At 35.5% G+C, this 20613-nt stretch overlaps 1 protein-coding gene across 1 annotated transcript in view; it reads left to right on the top strand.

The window, feature by feature from the left end:
• The window catches only part of VPS13B (vacuolar protein sorting 13 homolog B), a 759954-nt gene that overhangs the window by 74809 nt on the left and 664532 nt on the right, over positions 1 to 20613 (top strand). Inside the window, exons 4-6 of the mRNA XM_040625596.1 lie at positions 1273 to 1393; positions 13653 to 13820; positions 18684 to 18865. Of these exons, the coding sequence (XP_040481530.1) occupies positions 1273 to 1393; positions 13653 to 13820; positions 18684 to 18865 (471 nt within the window). The remainder of the gene's footprint in view (positions 1 to 1272; positions 1394 to 13652; positions 13821 to 18683; positions 18866 to 20613) is intronic.

Raw genomic sequence — 20613 nt, forward strand, 5'->3', positions numbered from 1 at the left:
TTATCCCTTTCTTCCCCTACCGATCTTCCTAGTTCTTATGTTCCATAGATGAGAGAAATCATATGATAATTGTCTTTCTCTGCTTGACTTATTTCACTTAGCATTATCTCCTCCAGTGCCGTCCATGTTGCAGCAAATGTTGAGAATTCGTTCTTTCTGATAGCTGAGTAATATTCCATTGTATATATGGACCACAACTTCTTAATCCAGTCGTCTGTTGAAGGGCATCTCAGTTCCTTCCACGATTTAGCTATTGTGGACAATGCTGCTATGAACATTGGGGTGCATATGGCCCTTCTCTTCACTACGTCTGTGTCTTTGGGGTAAACACCCAGTAGTGCAATGGCTGGGTCATAGGGTAGCTCAATTTTTAACTTTTTAAGGGACCTCCACACTGTTTTCCAGAGTAGCAGTACCAACTTGCATTCCCACTAACAGTGTAGGAGGGATCCCCTTTCTCCACATCCTCTCCAGCAATTGTTGTTTCTTGCCTGTCAATTTTTGCCATTCTAACTGGCGTAAGGTGGTATCTTAGTGTGATTTTGATTTGAATTTCCCTGATGGCTAATGATTTTGAACATTTTTTCATGTGTCTGTTAGCCATTGGTATGTCATCATTGGAAAAGTGTCTGTTCATATCTTCTGCCCATTTTATGATTTATTTGTTTCTTGCGTATTGAGTTTGAGAAGTTCTTTGTAGATCTTGGATACCAGTCTTTTATCTGTAGTGTCATTTGCAAATATATTCTCCTATTCCGTGGGCTGCCTCTTAGTTTTTTTGACTGTTTCCCTGGCTGTGCAGAAGCTTTTTATCTTGATGAAGTCCCACAAGTTCATTTTATCTTTTGTTTCTCTTGCCGTTGGAGATGTGTCATGAATAAGGTTGCTTTGGCCAATGTCGTAGAGGTTGCTGCCTATGTTCTCCTCTAGGATTTTGATGGATTCCTGTCTCACATCGAGGTCTTTCATCCATTTGGAATTTATTTTTGTGTATGGTGTGAGAGAGTGGTAAAGTTTCATTCTTTTGCATGTAGCTGTCCAATTTTCCCAGCACCATTTATTGAAGAGACTGTCTTAAACCACTAGTTACTTTTAAATGCTGTTTGAGAATGCAAATTATAAGAATTGTTTGGTTATACAGATTTTTTAGAGCTAAAAAATTAGAGTCTAGCTAATCAAATTTAGTACATAAATTGTATATATTCAACTGTAAAACCTTTCCTAATTCTTGAATGGTGGTTGATACTTTTCTTTTCTTTAAAATAAAAATAGGATGACCATGAAAGCTGTGGTTCTAATTCTACCAATCGTAGTACTACTGAGAACACGAAATCATCAGTAAAACCCCGAAGAATTCAGCAGGCTGCTCCCACAGATCCTGATTTACCACCAGGTAACTTCTAATGAGCTTGGTAAAACCAAAACTTCACTTGTTATTAATCGTCGTTGTAACCTGTTATGGAATGTATACTTTCAGTGTTTAGTGTCATAGAAAACTTAGGCTATATGTGTATGTGCATTTGTTTCATGACATAAGAACAGATTGAGTCCAGAGCCCTCAAAAATGTGTTTCATTCAAATTTTGATGCTCTTTTGCTGCAGGGTTATTCCTTAAGTTTCTTTAACATCCTGCCTCTGCTTTCTCAGTCACTCACTCTCACTTTCCTGCCTAACCTAACAGGAGGACTAGTACCCTCTTTGTTACCCTTGCTTCTTGATAAGCAGTTCTAAGACACTAGATAGTTCTGAGTTTCAGGAAACTATGGAATTCACCAACAGGATCACAGAATTTTGTAACCATCTCTTTCATTTCCTGAAATTTTTATTTACCTGGAATAGTAGTGGCTTACAAATAACAGTTCCTTAGTAACTATTTAATGAAGAAGAATAACATGTTCATGACGTGTCAGCTCTGTGGCTAGAATGCATTGCTGCCTTTTTACTGTTAGGAGTTGTTTTTATCAGTTACTTCTCTTTTGATTTTATTCATCATTTTTTTCCTGAGAGGTATAGTTGACATTGGTACATATTTGTTTTCTGTGCCAAAAGTTTTTAGGCTTTCTGTTGGTTTTAACCTAGTTAATTTTTAACAGTCTTCTGGTACCATCTACTAAGAGGCTGGAGTTAGATACATCATTTCATAGCCGTTTTCCCTCAGATATGTTCTAAGGTACATTTGAATTGACCATTTTAAACTAGCATTGTAGTGATATTATTGCTGATGCTTTGTATTCTTCTGAACTTAACAAGTCTTGGTAATCACTCTGGCTTTAAATAGATTAATTGCTATAGCTGGAGAAGGTGCCAGAAGAAGATATTTTACTTCTGAATGTTTCCAGTTCTCCTTGGAGTGGTGTGATTGTTCCAGAACTTACTAAATTTTTTCTTACTACTTAAGTCCTTAGGAAAAGTCCTTGGTGAATGAAAGTATAAATTAAACTGCAGCTTGTTCTTATTTATTAAATGGGCAACCCCTTTACCTTTCCAAATTTCTGACTGCATATCCCCTCAAAACTTCCTGTATCAGCTCTTTGTATTGAATTCTCTCCATCAATATCCTGGCAAAGAATAATCAGTTTTAGGTTTAACTGTTGAGTCTTGTAACATTTCTTTTTCTTTTAAGAAAGAACTTGTTTTGGGGCGCCTGGGTGGCTCAGTCGTTAAGTGTCTGCCTTCGGCTCAGGGCGTAATCCCAGGGTCCTGGGATTGAGCCCTGCATCGGGCTCCCTGCTCTGCTGGGAGCCTGCATCTTCCTCTCCCACTCCCCCTGCTTATTTTCCCCTCTCTCGCTGGCTGTCTCTCTCTCCCTATCAAATAAATAAATAAAATCTTTAAAAAAGAAAAAAAAAGAACTTGTTTAAGATAAATTTAAAGCTTTTGTTAGTTGTTGATTTCACAGGTAAAAATCTGTTGGCTAACCTGCATGTACTCAAAACAGGTCCCAGACTTTTAAAAGATTCTTTAGAGCCTTTATTAGAATTTACACTAATAATCAGAATTGGGAAAATTGGACTATTTTTAGGAGCATAAAGTATCAAACATAAATAAACATAACTGAAAAAATCCTATTTTTCGAGGCATGAAACAGAACTGTATTCTTAACTACTTGAGGTAGCGTTTGGATTTACATGTGCTTTCCTGCCTTACCTAACAGGAGGACTAGTATCCTCTTTTATGCCGACATAAATCACAGTGAAGGAGTTGATTTAGGAAGTAACTGAACATGTTGGGCAATTACTGGGAGGCAGAGCAGTTAAAGTTAATCTTGCCAAAGGGGAAAAAAAGGGATAATTTGAGAATCCAGCTGGATAATGGTAAATCATTTTATTTAAAGGTTGACTCATACAGTTATTTGAGGACTCCTTTCTGGCAATCTTATCCTGCCTGGGAACCATATTAAGATTCTTCCATGGTAGAGCTGAATTTCTGGTCTCAAAATTTTCTAGGGCAAAGATATGGCTGTGGTTACAGTTTTGGAGTTTGAGCATTTACATAGATCCAGAGATGCTTTTTGAGAACAGTTTTGGTGTTGCCAGTGGTCATTTGTTCTACACACTTGAAGGATGGGTGGCTTTTGAATATGAAAAGAATATAAGTCAATATCTAACATCCTCTTTGCAATTTCTTTTCTTGCTATCTAGAACAGTCTTTTATCAAATTATGGATCCTGACCAATTAGTGCATTTGGAAGAGCAATTTAGTGGGTCATAGCAAGCACTTAAAATATATGGCAAAGAATAGAAAACCTCATAGCATGAAGGCATATAGTAAAGTTATTAGTAAAGAAACTTGTGCATATGTGTGTGCTTGTGCTGGGTTATAATGTAATATTTCTTCCTGGGGGAGAGGGTTCAGAAGATTTTGAATGTGACTGATTTGAAGTATACATGTTCTTTCAGTCAGTGATCTATAGGCTAGGACCTATGATTAGTGCTAATAACAGTTTTGAATTGTAAGCTTAGCATATCCTGTAAAATATGCTGATAATTCCTACTTAGAAAGTTTGAGGATGTTTTATTTATTCATGCTGTCCTTTGTATTCTCTGCATTTTATCTCTGTAAAGTGAGACTACTTCTAAGTTAGACAGCTGGATTATTCAATTCTGTGCTGAAGCATACAGCCTTTGGCTCTTATTGAAGGTCATTTTATCTAAAATGGCTTTAAATGATATTGTCCTTTAATTTACTCAGGGTGTTTTAATTAAATGTGTTTTTTTCTTATTAAATAGTTACTCATTAAAAATTCTATTCGTTTGTTAGGAAGCTCAGCAGTAAACTTTGTCTTCCATTGCATAGCTTCCTCTTTCTTGGTTTTGTCATATAATTATCTCTTTCCTTTTCTTTTTACCTTTTTACTCAGAATATATGTATATGTATATACATATATACACACACAGTTTAATAGAAATATTTAGGATGTAGAAAAACTTTAAAAACCATGTTGCCTACTGGGTCTGAAGTTATGATTTAACCATCTTTGATCATCATCTAGTAAAGAGGACAGCAGATCTGTTCTGTGAAGGGCCAGTTATTAAATATTTTAGGATTTGCAAGCCATGTATTTTCTGTTGCAGCTATTCCATTCTTCTGATTTTGCATGAAATCAACCATAAATGATAAACTAACGTATTGTGCCTGTCTTGGCACAGACCTCAGTTTGCCAGCCCCTGATCTAAACAATGTCTGGTTGGTAATAGGCATTTATATGTTTACTACACCGCACAGAAACTGAACTGCGCAAAATCACAGTGTTTTCCTCAGACTTCAAAAATCAGAGAATGTGAAATAAGAAGCTACTTCAAGGTTTTCTGCTCTAGCAGTCTATCTTTTTTGGGACATGGGCCCTTGAAAATCTTTTGAAAAAGTTGTAGACCCATGTATGCACATTTGAAACCGTACATAACTTCAGGTATTCACATTCTTGCTGAAGTCCATCTCTAGGCTCCTGCTAAGCCTGTGATCTAGCCCACATTTTGTGGATAAGAAAATGGAAATTCAGATATTTTGATATACATGAGAAGAGCTAGTACTAAGTAGTCATTCAGTCAAAATTTTTTTCTGCAGAAGATACTGAATATGAAATGGAAGATACAGTTTGTGGTGTATGTTTACATTCGAATGCTTGCCACGTTAGACTGTTAAGGCTTGTTTTTCTGAAAAATTTCTTCAAAGGGAGTTTAATAATAATTGGAGAGTATATGAGATAATTTAGGGATATTTGTAATGTATCATCTGTTGAAGAACCTAAGCCAAGAATGGCAATGTCTTATTACAGAAGATAGCATGATCATTTCCTTTCTGCCTGTGTGTGGGGGTCCACAAGATTTTAAAGCTATCTAATCACTGTTCCTGGAACATCTAAGAGTAGAGAAGATCTATGATAAATGAAAAAGAAATGCATTTCACATCTTCTATTTTTTATGTTTTTATTGTTTTAATATCTTCCATTAACATTTTCAGGAAAAGCTTACCCCCCCCCCCCAATAACAGTGACATATTGTGTAAATTGTGTTAATCCACTGGTTAAGTTCTCAGCAGTTAGCATTAACCTAACAAAAGTGTTGTTTTCTTTATGTACCAGTACAAAGACTGTGTTCGAATAGAAGCCTAGTCTTCTTTTTTTTAAAGTAGGCTCTATGCTCAACGTGGAGCCCAACACGGGGCTCAAACTCATGACCCCAAGATCAAGACCTGAGCTGATATCAAGAGTCAGACACTTAATTGACTGAGCCACCCGGGTGCCCCTAGGCTTCTTTTATTTGGAGGCTCTGCTGTGCCCTAGGCCAGACTTTGAATTCTACTGCTTTCAGCCTTTCCAAGAGGACAGTCTGGAGAGGACCTTTCTACATCTTAATCCTCTGATGTTGGAAGTGATACTTATTCTGCTCAGATTTCACTTAGGAAAACTGTTTGCATGGACATTATGTGTGGCTTAGGAGTCCTTTTCTCAGTAATAATTCTACAATCTGGAAGGGTAAGCACAAGATACTCATGGATAGTCCATTATTTCTGATATCCAGGTGTTCTTTAATATATTTAATTACCCTTTTAAAAGTAGGTCATGCTTAAAACTATTATGTCAATAACCTTCAAGATACCTAATGTTTATATTTTGTTTATTACAGAAAAGGTGATAATCGGAGAGTTTTTATTTCCTTCTAATTTGATTGAAATTCAAAGTATTGCTTGGTGGCAGGCTGTCCAATTCCCCAAATCTTTCTGTGTGAATGAGAGCATGCTAGAGCAGCTCATTGAAGGCTATATTTGCCGTTAAAGAATAAACTGCTTAATCCAGGAGTTTGTAAAATACTAACTACATTGCAAAGCCAAAGCCAAGGGGAGCTCTAAGGAAGCACAAATAATATTTTTTGGATCCTGAAAGGAAGGAGTAGTTACGTCCAGGTGTGTGTGGCTTCCAAAACACACAGGTATCATGGGCAGGCAGGAAAGATTGAAAATGAAAGGATGGGAAATAGCATACAGACAGATAGTATAAAAAAAATACAGCATAAAAACCAGGCAAAATGAACCTTAAGGAAAAAGCGTTAATTGATAAATGTAATAGATACTAAATTATAACAGGTACAGTTTTCCCCAAAATATGTAATGACTTTGTATCTCACAACTTGGCTATGAAATGTGATAGATCAAGAAAACAAAAAATCCCCAACTATATAATTGAATATCAAAATCGACAAGATTATTTTAGTAGGTACATGTAAAACTCTGCACTCAGATAAGACAGTGTACATTCTTTTAATGCACACCTTAAATATCTACAGACATTGTAAAAGACTTGGTCAAAAAGGAAGTCTTGACAAATTTCAAAGAATAAAGAATAAAGACCATCCTTTCTGGCCTTAGCACAATTAAACTGTAATTACTGATAAGTTTGAATTTACCTCTACCATTTTATTGTTATATCTTTGTAAGCTCTGATTTTCATTCTTCAATTTCCCCTCACATGCTTACTGTTTATGTTCAGAGTTCAAAAATAGTTGCTCCATACATTCTTTCCAGGTTTCTATGGCTACATTCAGTGGGACAGACAGAGAGGAGTATGCTTACTTCATCTCACCCAGAACTGGAACCTGTTAATATTTTGACATACAACCTTTTAGAGACTGTGTGTGTGCGCTCACCTGCATGCATGTGTGCATACAAATACACACATTTTTCTTTTTGTAACTGATATTTTTAAATGTTATGTTAGGATCTTGTTTCCAGGGCATTACTGTTTTTACATTATTATTTCAATCATTGGCATGTATTGTAGAGTGTAACTTTTCCCTAGTTTATTTAACCAGTCCCTTTTTGTTTGATATTTAGGTTAATTGTTTAGATTATGTTAGTCACCATACAGTACTTCATTAGTTTTTGATGTAGTGTTCCATGATTCATTATTTGCATATAACACCCAGTGTTCATTGCACTTCATGTCCTCCTTAATACCCATCACTGGGCTAATCCCCCTCCCCCGCTCCCCTCTTAAACCCTCAGTTTGTTTCCCATAGTCCATTGTCTCTCATGGTTCGTCTCCCCCTCTGATTTCCCCCTCTTCAGTTTTCCCTTCCTTCTCCTAATGTCCTCCACGCTATTCCTTATGTTCCACATATGAATGAAACCATATGATAATTGTCTTTCTCTGCTTGACTTATTTCACTTAACATAATCTCCTCCAGTTCCAGCCATGTCAATGCAAATGGTGGGTATTCATCCTTTTTTTGATGGCTGAGTAATATTCCATTGTATATATGAACCACATCTTCCTTATCCATTCTGTTGAAGGGCATCTCCGCTCCTTGCACAGTTTGGCTATTGTGGACATTGCTGCTATGAATATTGGGGTGCGTGTGCCCCGTCTTTTCACTACATCTGTAACTTTGGTGTAAATACCCAGTAGTGCAATTGCTGGGTCATAGGGTAGCTGTTTTTAATGTCTTGAGGGACCTCCATACTGTTTTCCAAAGTGACTGTTCCCCCTAGGTGCTTTCAGGATTGTTTCCTTGGATCCAAGATTTGCAAGTTGTACTATTATATGTTGGGGTGTTGGTCTGTTCTCATTGATCTTGGGAGGGGTCCTCTCTGCCTCTTGGACACGAATGCTTGTTTCCTTCCCCAGGTTAGGGAAGTTCTCAGTTACAATTTGCTTAAATATATCTTCTAGACCTGTCTCTCTCTCTCTCTCTCTCTCTCTCTCTCTCTACCTCTCTACCCTTTCAGGGATCCAAACAGTTCTGACATTGAAACATTTCGTGGCATCATTAATCTCTCTCAGTCTGATGTCTTGGGCTTTAAGCTGTTTTTCCCAGCCCTCCTTGGTTTCCTTCTTTTCTGTCATCTTATCTTCTAGCTCACTAATTTATTCTCCTGCCTCGTTTACCCTGGCAGTCAGAGTATCCAGTTTAGACTGCATTTCATTCATAGCATTTTTAAGTTCGGCCTGATTAGATGTCATTTCTGCCCTTAGAGATTCTGTATTGTCACTAATATTTTTCTCAAGCCTAGGTATTGACTTCATAATTGTTACTCTGATGCCTGTCTCTGATATCTTGCTTATGTCTATATCCTTGCTTGTATCTTGCTTATATCATATGATCTGTGGCAGAGGCCATAGTGTCTGATTCTTTACTTTGTTAGGGGTTCCTCCTCTCTGTCATTCTTTTGGGGGGTGGTTGAGGGAATGTACAGAGTCCAAAGTATTAACCATGAATCAAGCAAGATGCACCTGTTTTATAGGGACCTTAGGGTTGTTGTTCTTTTGTTCTTCCAGCCTGTCTTCTGGGGGAGGGGCCTGTTGCACTGTTACTCAGGCAACCCTGCTTGGGCAGCCTTGCCCTGCTCCCTGTCGGGGGTGGGCTCAGTAAAAACCGGTTTTTTGGGCTTTTATTCTCTGGCGTCTTTCGCTGGCAGCTTTCTGTGTCTGTTCCGAGAGTCAAAGCAGAAGTGACCACATCCAAACCTCTGTCTCAGAACAGAAATCGCAGTCTGTTCTTCACTGAGCTCTTCAGGATACACAGTCTCTGTTTTCTGTCTGTGCTGCTAAAAACTGCAGCCCTCCTGGTTGTGCATCCCACAGCAACTCTCCAGAGGTCTCTACCCTTGGTGCTTCTAAAACCGCCGGCCGGCCTGTTCACATGGGCATACCCACAGCTCCTGCATCCTGTCCGGGGGCTGGACTAAAGTTCTCTCCCTGCCGCTTCCAGTCTGCGAGTCTGTGCTTGGTCCCCAGCGCTGGTCCCCAGTGTGGGAGGCTTTTGTGCTCCAATGTTATATCACCTTCTTGGCACCAGCTTATGGCGGCTCCCTTCCCTTTCTGTTTATCTTCCGATATCTACACACAGAATCACAGCTCCATCCTTCATACCTTGAGACCACTGGAGATTGTCTCCTCGTAGAGATCCACATATATCTTCTTACATCTCAGGCTGATTTCATGGGTGTTGAGAATGATTTGGTAGATATCCAGCTAAATTCGGGAGACCGGTTGAAATAGGGTCACCTACTCCTGCGCCATCTTCCTCAAGAGATAAGCTACCAATTTTTCCTAGGTTAATTTTTATTTTCAGTTTTGTAAAATGCTTTAACAAACATTGTTACACCTCTATTTCTTTAGGGGAAATTCCCATCAATCTATAGAATCAAAATTTGTGAGTAATTTTAAGGTTTTGGCAATATAGCCAAATCGCCATGTAAAAAGTTTGTTAATAGTATTTTCTTTCAAGCACATTTTTGGTCTAATGCAATCTTTTGTTATTAAACATTTCTCTGAAAGTTTCATGGATGGAAAATGCTATCATACATTTTATTGTTAATTGGGATTATCATTTTTAAAAAAGTTTGTATTTAAATTCCAGTTAGTTCACATACAGTGTATTGTTAGTATCAGGTGTGCAGTTCAGTGATTCAGCACATCACCTGGTTCTCATTACAACAAGTGTGCTCCTTCATTCCCATCACTTATTTAACCATCCACCCACCTCCCCTCTGGTAACCGTATTTGTTCTCTGTAGTTAAGAGTCTTTTTCTTGGTTTGCCTCTTTCTCTTTTCCGCTATGGTGGTCCTTTTTTTTTTTTCTAAGGATTTTATTCTCTTTTCATCACTTTGTTATATAGAAAAGCTTAATTTTTACTCTTTTTTAGCTGATCAGTATTCAGTTGTATCTTTTGAATATTTTATATAAGAAATAGTCATCTTTGTGTAATAGTAATTTTTCGTCCTTCCCTGTCAGTACTTAAACTTCTTCTTTACCTTTATTTAGTAGTTTGAAGATTCTGTGACCATTGAAATAATACTACTAATGGTATTGTCCACTCACTGCAGTTTTTCTTAGCTCCCACAGTAACTGCCTTAATTTATCTTCTAGTTATTACCAAACTTGATGGATGCTTTTAATTCATGTTTTATTGAATCTCTCTACTGCACTGACAATAAAGAATCCTTGCTCTTAATCTTTTAAAAAAAATTATTTTGAAATAGTTTCAACTTTTCAAAAACAACAGCGTTATGAAGAGCTTCACTTTTAACTATTTGAGCATAATTTGCCCATATGATGTTGCATAGCCCTCAAATTTACACCAAAACTACACTAAAATGTTTTTAGGTATGATAACCAAGTCATCAACCATGGAATTTGATTTTGAGTGACTTGGCTTCCCAGTGCCATTAGGATAAACAGATTGTAGATGTTGTCTCTTTGTAACCAAAATTGGTACACGCCATTTCATTTAAGAATATGAGGGCGCCTGGCTGGCTCAGTCGTTAAGCATCTGCCTTCGGCCCAGGACGTGATCCCAGGTTCCTGGGATCGAGCCCCGCATCCAGCTCCCTGTGCGGCTGGGAGCCTGCCTTTTCCTCTCCCACACCCCCTGCTTGTGTTACCTCTCTTGCTGGCTGTTTCTGTCAAATAAGTAAATAAAATCTTTAAAAAAAAAAAAAGAATATGAGGGAAATAAATAAGTTCTAGTCTTTGCCCTCTAGCATTTCATAGTTTAACAGGGAAAATAATCTATGTAAACATAGACAAATGGCAGAAGTAACATAAGCCCAAGGAAAGTGGTAGATACCATCTTCTTAATGTTGTGTAAGTTGGAGGACATTGGAGAAGAGGCCATAGTGGAGAAGACATTTATGCTGGGCCTGTAACAAGAAGGGAGAATGGACAAGGAGTACCCAAAATGAAGGAAGAGTATGAGCAAAGTCCATGAAAGTTCATAGTGTTTTATCTGGCCCTGTGGGCATAGATGATATGTCTGGAAGAATGGGGTTTATTGGTGGGAGAGAGTTCGATAATGATAGGAATCCTTGGAAAGTTTGGTTAGTAACAGACTATTGTTTTAGAGCTATCTAGTATGACATCTTCTAGGTTCTTACCCCAGAGTGACCTTGCAATTTCAGATGCTTAGGGAATAGACCTGGATTACTGTTATGTCATCTGAACAGATATACCCTCCGGGACTATCTAAATATTTAGTGACGGGAGCTAGTAGATCTGCTGTTTGACACTCTTCTACAGCTTACTTAGAAATAAGTTATTATGGAGGATTGGGGAGATAGTGTATCATTTTTTCTATTGGTTAGTTACTGTTACTTTGGTATTGCATTTTTAATAAGGAAATGTAGTCTATGGGAGTAGTTCTTTTTAGATATTGTATTCTTTAGTATTTTAGTCTTTGGTGAATTGGCTTATTCATTTCAACTTGTATGCTAGTTTTATAATGAGAGACTGAGGGGCACCTGGGTGGTGCAGTCGTTAAGCGTCTGCCTTCGGCTCAGGGCGTGATCCCGGCGTTCTGGGATCGAGCCCCACGTCAGGCTCCTCCGCTGGGAGCCTGCTTCTTCCTCTCCCACTCCCCCTGCTTGTGTTCCCTCTCTCACTGGCTGTCTCTCTCTCTCTGTCAAATAAATAAATAAAATCTTAAAAAAAAAATAATGAGAAACTGAGGGAAAATATTAAAAAATAGATAAAAAAATCCATTAGTGTTCTGTTGGTTAAAATACATTTACAGTATTATGTTTCTATTGCTTTGTATTAAATATTTTCTCCAGTTCTATCTTTGAGAGTTTAATTTTTCTCTTGAAGGTAATAAAAAGTCATGAACTCTTGAGAGGTTTTTATGAATTCCTTATTGATGACACGTTTTTGAGAAATAGGAAAACCAATATTAGTCATGCTTCTTGACTTCTTAGAAACAGGATGTCTATTTTTATTTTTAACATCTGTGTTGAGTAGTAATAGCATGGGGGAATATACATTCCAAGATTGAAACTTCTGATTTTTAAATTTCTTTTGGAAGCTTAATTTGTTAAGCATTATTTTAGTGTCTACTCTCATAAAAGAGTATTTAGTACCTTAAATTTATTGATATTTTGTGTTAATTTTGTAGCATGTGATTGCACTCTAAAAGCTGCTAATAATTTCCACATATGAGGAAAAATTTGAATTGTTTTACATTTCTTTCCTATTTGTATCCATTGGGAGTGAATGAAGGAATTGGTTTTTGCAAAGTTTTTATGGTTGACTGGATTTAAATAGGCTTTCTCTCATCCGGCTTTAATGTAGGTGTTAACAGTGTCAGTTGCTGACAGAAGTTGATTCTGTTTTGCCCAGTTAAGTTCTGAATACAAGCAGGATAGTTCATGAAATAGCTAAAATTTTAATTAGTCTTTAAATAAATTTTATAGTGGGAAATGCATTTTAATCAAGTGACATTTTTCATCTTTTTTCCCTGTGTTTTCTTAAAATGCTGTTTGTTTTTTTATTTATATTTTCAGTTAAATTCCTTACTAATGTATCTGTATACACATTTATTGTGTGAGAAGCTTCTGAGAGTGTGGAGTATCCCATAGTAGCATAAAATTAAAAGAAAATTTTGGAGATTTTAGGCAAGCTATGGCAAAAAAGAATGTTCACTAGTTACTTCTGTTGTTTTTTTTTTAAAGTGCTATTTGTTTATTGTTCTTATTTCCCTGTGTTCGCATTATGCTTTTCTTGATTCTTCTCTACTTTTCTTTTTTCTTTCTTTTCATTGTGTTCTTTGTCTCTGTCTCTAAATTCTGTCTATATTTTCTTCCTCATTCTTATTCTCTCCTCTACCCTGCTTCAATATTATTTATTAGTAAGCTGAAATACTTGAATCCATTATGCTGATCATGTTTCTCCTACCTTTCTTCCTCCCAGCCTAACTTTTGCATATTTTTATGGCTAATTAAAGTAGGAAGAGAAGATGGCTCATAAAGAAACTTAAAGAAGCAACTCTTCTTCTAATATGTTGTATAATCAGCATATAGTAACATTGTTTTATTTGGGAAAATGTTTCTAGAATAGGCAGAAACTGGACAAAGTACTGATATAAGATTATCATTGCCTGGGATCTAGTATTATGTTATTAAAAAGGTATAGTCTCTGTGATTTCTCTTAGTACATGAACACTTCCTTATATAGAACTTCTTGGTAATGGGGTTTTTGGGGGTAGATCTGCTACTTATTAGCTGTGTCAGTTTTGCCAGCCTGTATACCTGTTTCCTCTTTGCAATATATGCTGAATGATACCCACCTATCATATACGTTAAATTCAATAACATTTTAAGAATAATTCTTTATTGACAGACTTAAGGCTAATTGAATCCTTTTTTTTTTTCTATTTTATAGGTTATGTGCAGAGTCTGATTAGACGAGTTGTAAATAATGTAAATATTGTTATAAATAATCTCATACTAAAATATGTTGAAGATGATATTGTTCTTTCAGTCAATATCACTTCTGCAGAGTGCTATACAGTAGGTGAATTATGGGATCGTGCATTCATGGATATTTCTGGTGAGTAAATATTAAGAAAAGTCTAGATTTTTCCATTATTGAAATAGTTGTCTTGGTTTCTAAACATTTTTTGGGCCAATTGGCTTTTTGATAAATTTGATGAAAGCTTTATACCTCAGCCTAGAAAAATGAATATATATAGAATTTAGCATACAAGGGCATCTAGATGGCTTAGTCTGTCTAGCGTCTGCGTTTGGCTTAAGTCATGATCCTGGAGTCTAGGGATTGAGTCCCACATTGGACTCCCTGCTCAGCGGGGAGTCTCCTTCTCCCTCTGCCCCTCACTCTGCTCTTGTGCTCTCTCTCTCATTTCTCTCTCTCTCAAATAAATAAAATCTTAAAAAATTAGCATACAATATAGGGGACTTAATAGATACTCAGATTAAGAAATCCCAAACTTTATTTTTAATATTCTTAATAATTATTCTTTCTTACCTACTACATGCATGTTTCAAGTGTATTATATAACATTTGCAGTGCAATGGGTTTGTAGTAATAAGAATAGTTAAAATTTTTGATGTGTTTGGGGGAGGAAAAGGAACACGTTGCTTTTGTATTGCTTGGTAGTGGCAAAACAATGTATCTGACTGATTTTATGTTTTAGGTTTGTATATTCCAGAGCATTTTTTGGACTTCTGGATAATCCTAAAGCCTCTTTTGACTTTCACATGCTGTAATCTCCTTCTGCTTATATTAAAAGAACTATTAAGTAATATAATTTTAATAACTACCATTTATTACTATTTTATTATGTTTTACGTGGTATACACTGCTAAGCATTGAAAATACAGCTGTGAAAGAGATACTACTTTTGTCAGAAGAGGTATTAATAAATCATAATATTTGTTGATTAAATATTCTGATAGAGTAAGGAGTGGACATTTTTTGAAAATATAGTGTGGAGGTGTGCCTGGGTGGCTCATTCGGTTAAGCGTCTGCCTTTGGCTCAGGTCATGATCCCAGGGTGCTTGGATCGAACCCCCTCATTGGGCTCCTTGCTCAGCGGGGAGCATGCTTCTCCTCTCCTGCTCCCCCTGCTTGTGCTTTCTCTGTTAACTAAATAAAATCTTAAAAAAAAAAGAAAAGAAAAGAAAAGAAAATATAGTGAGGAGACTATTGTGAGCATCTTTTATCTGTGACTTGCCAGGGTATCTGTTTGTTAACCAGTGTTGGCACTAAAGTTAGACAACCTGAGTTTGGATCCTGGCTGTCCCATTTAGTAGAGCTATGACCTTAGGTGAGTTACTTGACAATTTCTTAGTTTCTTCATTTGCAAAATGGGGGTAAAAATAGGAGCTTCCTTATAGAGTTACTTTATTAAATACATTAATGCACTGAAAGCACTTATAAAAGTGTCTTGTACATAGTGCTCAGAAAATGAGCTGTTAAAATTTACATTTTTTCCCTCAAATTCTCATAACTCCATAAAGTGATATCTTTTCTCATTCTTTTACTTATATATTCACTTATCTTAAGTCCTACTTAAAGGAAAGCAAAAGGAAATTTAGTCTCAAGGTTACTTGCCTAGTTTAGGCATACAACTAGGAACTAGCAGAATTTGATACAGTCTCGTTTTTGTGTGTTCTTCAAGCTTCAGTCTTTCCTTTTTTTTTTTTTTTTTTTAAGTAGGCTCCACACCCAGTGTGGGGCTCGAACTCCTGACCCTGAGATTAAGAGTCATATGCTCTACTGACTGAGCCTGCCCAGGTGCCCTTAGTCATTACATTTTAAAATGAAGAGTAATTGTGATCTCACAGTTTTGTTGTGAAGCATTAATCAGTGCATATGCAAAGTCCCAAGCATTGTTTCTGAGACATTGTTAATGCCTCCCTCTCATCCTCTGTGGGAAAAGTATTCCAAACAAAGGCCACAAGGAAACATTAAGGAAAATGGAAAACAAGCAGAACTGGATAATGCAGGATTGAATGAATGTGTTGACATTTTATAAGAAGAAATTTCATTTATAGTTTTAATATACAAATAATGCAAATATTACTTTGGGAAATTATAGTGAATTAGAGTCTTGGGTTGGGAGTTAGGTCATCTTGGTTTGAGTTTTCCTTCCACCACTAACTTAATATAACCTTGGGTGAGTCATTTGTAAAATGTGAATTATCATTATTACCAATGTGCTAATGTATGTAAGAAAATCAGGTATCATACCACATGAAAGTTCATGATGAGGGTGTTGATAAAAACAGCAAAAATAGTATCTTTCACTTGTTGGGTTCTTGTTAACTGCTGGGCCTGGTGCTATGCTTTTTTATATTATCTGGTTTTAATCTTAACCTTCTGTGATAGTTACTGTAATTTCCCATTTATTTTTAATGCAACATTTGATATTTACAAGTATTTAGGTCACATATTTGTAAAACAAGTTGTAAAACAGTATAATGAGCACCTCTCCCCTAAGAATCTAGAACATACACAGTTTTCCCCCACCAATGTGTTTTTCCCTATCTCATCCCCTTCCTCCTAGAGTTAACTGCTGTATTAAATTTTATCATTTAATTGCTTAAAAAGACTTTTGCTATAAAAGGGAATGAAGTAATGATATATGCTACAATGTGGATGAACCTTGAAGACATTCTAAGTGAAAAAAGAGAGACAGAGAAGTTGTATATTGTAGGATTCCACTTCCATGAACTGCACAGAATAGCCAAATCTATATAGACAGAAAGTAGATTAGGACTGTTTTAGGATTGGGGAGTAGGAAAGGCAATGAGGGGATTGGAGGGATGATAACTCAAGGGTACAGAGTTTCTTTTCTAATGTGTTGAAGAAGTTTTAAAATTGATTGTGGTGATGGATGCATAATATTGTTAGTATACCAAATGCCACTCTGTTGTACCCTTTATATTAATTTTTTAAAAGTTTTATTTGAGAGAGAGTGAGAGAGAGAGAAAGGGAGAGAACGAACATGGAGAGGGACAAATGGAGAAGCAGACTCCCTGCAGAGCAGGGAGCCTGATGTGGGGCTTGATCCCAGGACCCTGGGATCCATGACCTGATTGAAGGCAGATACTCAACTGACTGAGCCACCCAGGTGCCCCTAAATTTCTTATGTGAGTTTTACCTCAATAAAAAGTATCAGATGTGGATTATACATAAATAATATATTACATAGATTATTGAGCTTTGTAAAAAATAGTATGCTCTATGTTGGGAATTTGAGGTTTGAGTAAAACCTCAAAGGTTTCTTGTTTTCAATCAATGTCATGCTTTTAATATTTTTCCATATTGGTTGCATGTAATTATAGATCACTTATTTTTACTTGTAAATAATATTCTACTGTTTAAGTTGCCAAAACTTAATTGTTCTGATGGTGGGCATTTGGGATGTTTCCTGATGTTTGCTATTACAAACAGTGTTCTTAGTAATCTTTTTACATTACCTTTTGATGCATATGTGTAAGCATTTCTTAAGGACATACAATTAGGAGTGGGTTTATTAGATAGCAAGGAGGATAGCAAATGTTCACATTTTCAAAATAATGCCAAATCATTTTCCAGAGTGCTCCAGAGTTGGGTAGACATAATTATTATCCCCATCTTACAGATTAAATTGCAGCACATTATCTAAAGTAAGTACCAGAACTAGAATTCATTTCAAAAGTTTTTAAAAGGTAGTTGTTATATTTTCAAAGCTTTAATAATTTCCTTTGTCAGTGAATAATAATTTTCTAGAATACCCTCAAAATATAGACCACTTTATGTTCTTACAGCATAATAGATAAAAACATGAACTCTTAAGTAAGGTTGCCAGAGTTTGACCGCTCTGTCCTTTATAAACTAACATTAAACTATTTCCCCTTACTGTGACTCAGTTTTCACATCTTTTAAACAGAGGGATGTAAATATTAAAAGACAGCAGAGGGAAAAGACTTAGTGTATTATCTGATAGCGAACACTTAGTAAATTATTATCATAAAGAGAGGGAAGGAAGTATCTAGAGGGCTTCTTTCATTTCTAGTTCTATTGTTATTACATAAATGTACACAAAGAAATGTATCAGTAACTAAATCATTTATTTATATACTGAGTAAATTGTAGTAGATTTGGGCCTATTATTTACCTAGGAATTGCTTATTAGTTAGGAATAAAACTTCTCATTTGCTAAAGGTTTCATTTTCTAGTTTGGTGCCTTACCAGCAGTTGTCTCATTTTTATTCCCTTGAAAACAAACTGTATACCGTTATTGGTGATGTGGTAATTTCTTCATCAATTGCTTAGAGCAGTGATGTCCACTAGAATTTTCTGTGATGATGGAAATGTTTTATATTTTTACAGTCTAGTACTGTAGCTGCTAGCCACATGTGGCTATTGAGGACTTGAAATGTCTCTAATGTAACCAAGAAACTGAAATTTTATTTTTATATAATTTTAACTTATATATAAATTTAAATAGTCACATATTGCTGGTGGCTACCATACTGGAGAGTACAGGTTTAGAGAAGTTGTGAGTTTTTTAGTGTAAGATATTAAATGAATGACTATTGCTCAGGATGTTATTTTTAATGTGGTTTCTCAAGAATTACATTTAAGTTATTTGGTATCTCATTGCAGATAGCAAAATGTAGCAAAATTTTTCATACGTTTTGTCTTAAATTTGTAGTTAGGTACCAAGCAAATTGGGGACAAGCGATTTCATTTCTTTGTTCTTTGATTCTTCATACTTGGAATGGGGATTTTTGTGCCTATTTCATAAGGTTGTTGGAGGATTTAAATAATGAGAAATTCTTTGCATAGATTCTGGCATCATTTAGCAAATGCTCCATTAATCTTACTATTTGTACTAATAAAAATGGTAGCCTTTTTTCTCTAATTTTCCTTTTTACTTAAAATGTTTTTTTTTTCTTTTAGCAACTGACCTGGTGCTGAGAAAGGTTATCAATTTTTCCGACTGTACAGTTTGTCTTGATAAACGAAATGCTAGTGGTAAAATAGAATTTTACCAGGATCCTTTATTATATAAATGTTCCTTCAGAACTCGTCTGCATTTCACATATGATAACCTGAATTCCAAGATGCCATCTGTTATTAAAGTAGGTGTTTCTTTTTCTAGTGGTTGAGTTGCATGTCCCCATTTTGTTTATTGGTTCTTGCGGTGCTATTAAAGAAGAAATTAACCTCATAAAAATATATACCATTAGTTTTTGTAAGAGTTTTATTTCTATTTATAATTTTAGGTTATATTGTTTGTTATATATTAAACCTTCTGCATTGTGTGTTTTACTAGAGAGATTTTGGGGACTTTTTTTTCTCCCTGTGACCTTAGTTTCCTTTATAGTTTGTCCAGCTGTTTATTTGTTTTTTCTTTTTATGTGGATAGAGGAAATCCTATGAAAAGTGTAATTGTATGCATAGTGGACTGAATATCAATGTATATTTCAATCCTTATAATTTATTTAACATGATCTGATAACACTAGTTATTGTCCGTCTTTCTTAGATAACTTTTTAAGGATTAATATGCTGACCTAATATCTTAGTTTATTGGTTCAGGAAATTTTAGCTTTTGATCTATGGATTCAGAATGTAATTAAAATCTTAGCATATAGGAATGTTTTAGGTAATGTGAAAGCTTGTTCCCCAAGATAGTGGAATATATTTTCAATGTGTATAGTTAGTCTCTTAATGTAAATCTTATGTTCTTTCCTTTATAACAGTTTTCTAAAACTCTATCCATATATCAGTTTTTGAAGAAGAATTTACACAGTAGCTTGTGATCTTATTAATAACTAAGTTTTAATGTGAAATATATATTATGAAATATATATTATGAAATATATTTATTGTTGAATTTCATGCTTTTGAATACTAAAGTACTATAATGGAAAAGCTGTCCTTGAGTCTGAACACGGGTATTGACTACTGTACCTGGTTGTACATGGATGTATAACTTATTTTTTAATACTGTCTTTTTAAAAAGTATGTAACACTTTCTCTTTTATGTAGCTTTACTGTGTATTCATGAAATCCACCTGTTTTTCTTTGGTAGTGCTTCAGTCATCAGTGTTCTGTTTCTCTCCCCATTGTATACAGTTTGGCACATCAATTTATTGAAATTCTGTTACTTTTTCCTTCTACTTTTGAATTTGCTTTTTTGCCAAAGATAAGCGTAGAAAAATATTAATTCAATGGTATTGATGCCTCTGTCTCAGGATAATGGGCTTACTTTCCTTCTTTCACTTTGAACCTACTAATAATATTGGGGAACGTAAAGGGTAAATTCAAGATACATTTTCGAAAGCAAGTAATGGATGCGTGTATGCCTTATAGTATAAAATAAACTTATTGATCATTAGTAAAAATATACATTCTAAAATGTGGCTGTATTAGAGGAAAGTAAAAATAAATGAATTTGAGGGACACTTAGTGTTGGGATATAAGTTTGTGTTCTCAAAATTGATTAGCCATGTTATATCATCCTAAAAAGCATCTTAATATTAAGTAAGTTTGTTGACATGGGGTTTTTGACTCTGGTAACAAATATGAGGTACCATTATGCTCAGCTGAAATAAAATTGAGTTTTTTATTAATACCATTGTTGTGTAAGATTTGCCATTTTGAGTTAGACCTATCATTCTTCTAACTCCTAGTCCTAGGAAGTATATATTAAAAGCACATATTTAACCTCATTGACCAAAGAGATGGGATTTCCCAGAATATTCCGGATACTGTAATTATTCATTTAAGCCTCTCACATGTATTTAGGTGGTTTTTGAATTTATCTATATTTTGGGTTGGCTTTTTATAATTTTCTATATGTTGGGACAAATATGTCCTAAGGT

The sequence above is a fragment of the Ursus maritimus genome, unplaced genomic scaffold (assembly GCF_017311325.1).
Source record: "Ursus maritimus isolate PB19 unplaced genomic scaffold, ASM1731132v1 scaffold_9, whole genome shotgun sequence".
NCBI classification, from domain to species: domain Eukaryota; kingdom Metazoa; phylum Chordata; class Mammalia; order Carnivora; family Ursidae; genus Ursus; species Ursus maritimus.